At 47.1% G+C, this 2,500-nt stretch overlaps 1 protein-coding gene across 5 annotated transcripts in view; it reads right to left on the bottom strand.

Moving 5' to 3' along the window:
- mef2cb (myocyte enhancer factor 2cb) overlaps positions 1-2,500 on the bottom strand; it is a 91,891-nt gene that overhangs the window by 52,435 nt on the left and 36,956 nt on the right. For all 5 annotated transcript variants that reach the window (XM_048244138.1, XM_048244142.1, XM_048244143.1 and 2 more), the window contains one exon: positions 84-289. In XM_048244138.1, coding sequence (XP_048100095.1) covers positions 84-137 — 54 coding nt within the window. In that variant the 5' untranslated portion in view covers positions 138-289. The remainder of the gene's footprint in view (positions 1-83; positions 290-2,500) is intronic.

Here is a 2,500-nt window from a genome sequence, read left to right as displayed (position 1 = left end):
CCATTGGGCCTCTGGTGTCTGGCTCCTGTAGGAGGAAAATATTGGGTGGCCTAGCGCCTCTGTGGTCAGCAGAGGGGACTCACCTGTCTGTTGCGTTCGTCCATGATCCGCGTGATCTGGATCTTTTTCCTCCCCATCTTCCCCGCCCAGTCGTCTGTCTCCTCTGGCCAAAAGAACGTTTAGACTCGGTCTCTGTCCCTCGTTTTCACCACCGTGCTTTCCCCAGTCAAACACCAGGCTCACTTCTCTCCACTTGCTCCGCTCAATTCAAAGATTCCAGCACCCGTACCTGTGTGTGAGAGAGAGAGAGAGAGAGGGAGAGATAGAGAGAGAGAGAGGGAGAGAGAGAGAGGCATTAAGTCAGATAGAAAAACAAAAAAAAAAACACAAAAAAGGGGAAAAATGCAGAGTATCTAAGTCACAAGGGAGACGGTGAATCAAGACAAAGAATCTGTCAACGCTTTTTTTTCTTTTCTTTTTTTTCCTTCCAGAAGAAGCGCGGCGCTTCTCCGCTGTCGATATCATGCAAATCAGGTTTTGTATTTTCCGCTCAGTCTATGAGGGTAGACAGTGCTGTCACGCTCCTTCCTGCGCTCACACGGAATCTGACAGTGTTTTGGATGTGCCAACAACTTAAACTGCTCTAATCACACGCGATGTAGCGCTTACTGCAGCCAGAGAGACAAACACAGATTTTCTCCTTCTCCTCCTCCTCCTCCTCTTCCTCCTCCATGAGAGAAAGAAAAGAAAAAGGGAAAAAAATAACATGATGCCGGCACAACATTCGCTGTTCGGCATGGTTGTCATGTTCTGCGACTTAGACATATTCTCAGGGAAAAAAAAACACATATATGCCACCCCTGCAACCCTTACCCCCCTTCAGAAAGATATAATCATATTCATATATAAATAAATAAATAGATGTGAAAAGAGAACAAAGGAAAACTCATAGGTGATACTCTCCTACTGGGGAGCAGCAGATATAGGGAAAGAAAAGAAAAGTTCCCACACAGATTAACTGGAGGTGGTAAAGAGGAGTGTGTCTGCGAGTGTGTGTGTGCGTTTGCCAGTGTATGTTTGACGTGTTTCTGTGGTTCAGCATGTGTGTGTATGTGTGAATGTATATGAGTTTGTGTGTGAGTTGATTCTTGATGCTAACCCTATCTACTGTATCCTCTATGTTTCAGTAGGAAGCTCCACAAAGTGTTTCTGTGTGTGTGTGTGTGTGTGTGTGTGTGTCTGTGTGTTTGTGTGTGTGTGTGTGTGTGTGTGTGTGTGTGTGTGTGTGTGTGTGTGTGTGTGTGTGTGTGTGTGTGTGTGTGTGTGTGTGTGTGTGTGTGTGTGTGTGTGTGTGTGTGTGTGTGTGTGTGTGTGTGTGTGTGAGTCTGTGTGTGTGGGTGGGGGGAGCTTGCAGCTGTGGCCTCCCTGCCTCTGAGTGCTCCTTCTCTGGGTGTGAAGAAGACATGTGGAGGCCTTCATCAAGGAGCCTCCCTGGCTGACACCCAACCAGGCATTGAGACTGCCCTCTCCTCAGGAGCCTCACCCCCAACTTCCCTCTTTTGAGAGATTTGGAGCCTCAACCCAAAGAACTGTGTGACTCTCTCTCTCTCTATGTGTGTGTGTGTGTGTGTGTCTACATGTGTGTGGGTGTGGGCGTGTGTGGGTGTGGGTCTATGTGTGTTTGTGTATATGTGAGGATCTGTGTTCACACTTGTGTATGTGTGTCTTTGTGTGTGTGTGTGTGTGTGTGTGTGTGTGTGTGTGTGTGTGTGACGGTGCAGTAAAGCAGGCCAGCCCGATTCATCTCGGAGAGGTGCGGCGGAGCTGTTGTTGTGTTTTTCTTCTGACAGTAGAGGTGATAACGTCCCTCGTTATGCAAATGAGGCTCCCATTATTTAAGCCTGGGCGAATGCAGGAGGAGCTGTCCAGCAGCTAGCATTAAAAAGCCTGCAACGCTCTTTTCTTTTTTCTCTCCTTTTCTTCTTCCTCTCTTCTCCCCTCTCTCTCTCTCTCTCTCCACCTCTGCCTCTCTCTTCACTCTTCCTCTTTTCTTACTCCATCTTCTGAACCTGATTCCTGGCACCTGGCATCACGGCGCCTTGATGAAGAAGATGACGCTACATCACCTAAAGATGTGTCACTCTCTCTCTCTCAATCTATCTATCTATCTATCTATCTCTACCTCTCTTCTGATCCTTCACTAATCTTGCAACTGAAAGCTGAACTGCCACATGCATGAAAGTCTAAGCACCCTTGCTGACACTACAGTGAACTTGCTTCACCCCCTGCGTTGATGTTGAGGGAGTGTGTGTGTGTGTGTGTGTGTGTGTGTATGTGCAGGGGGGATAGTCTGTGGTTGTGTAGGAGGGGAAGCATGTACTTGCTTTTGTGCTTTCCTTTTTTCTTGTTGGTTAAAAGAGGATGAACAAGGAGGGAGTTTTTAAATGGTTCTGTTTCAGTTTTTTTTTTTTTATCGAGCAGAGCCTCTTATATCATTAGT

This window comes from Alosa alosa, chromosome 5 (genome assembly GCF_017589495.1).
Source record: "Alosa alosa isolate M-15738 ecotype Scorff River chromosome 5, AALO_Geno_1.1, whole genome shotgun sequence".
Classification (NCBI taxonomy): Eukaryota; Metazoa; Chordata; class Actinopteri; order Clupeiformes; family Clupeidae; genus Alosa; species Alosa alosa.
This window is presented reverse-complemented; position numbering and strand designations above follow the sequence as displayed.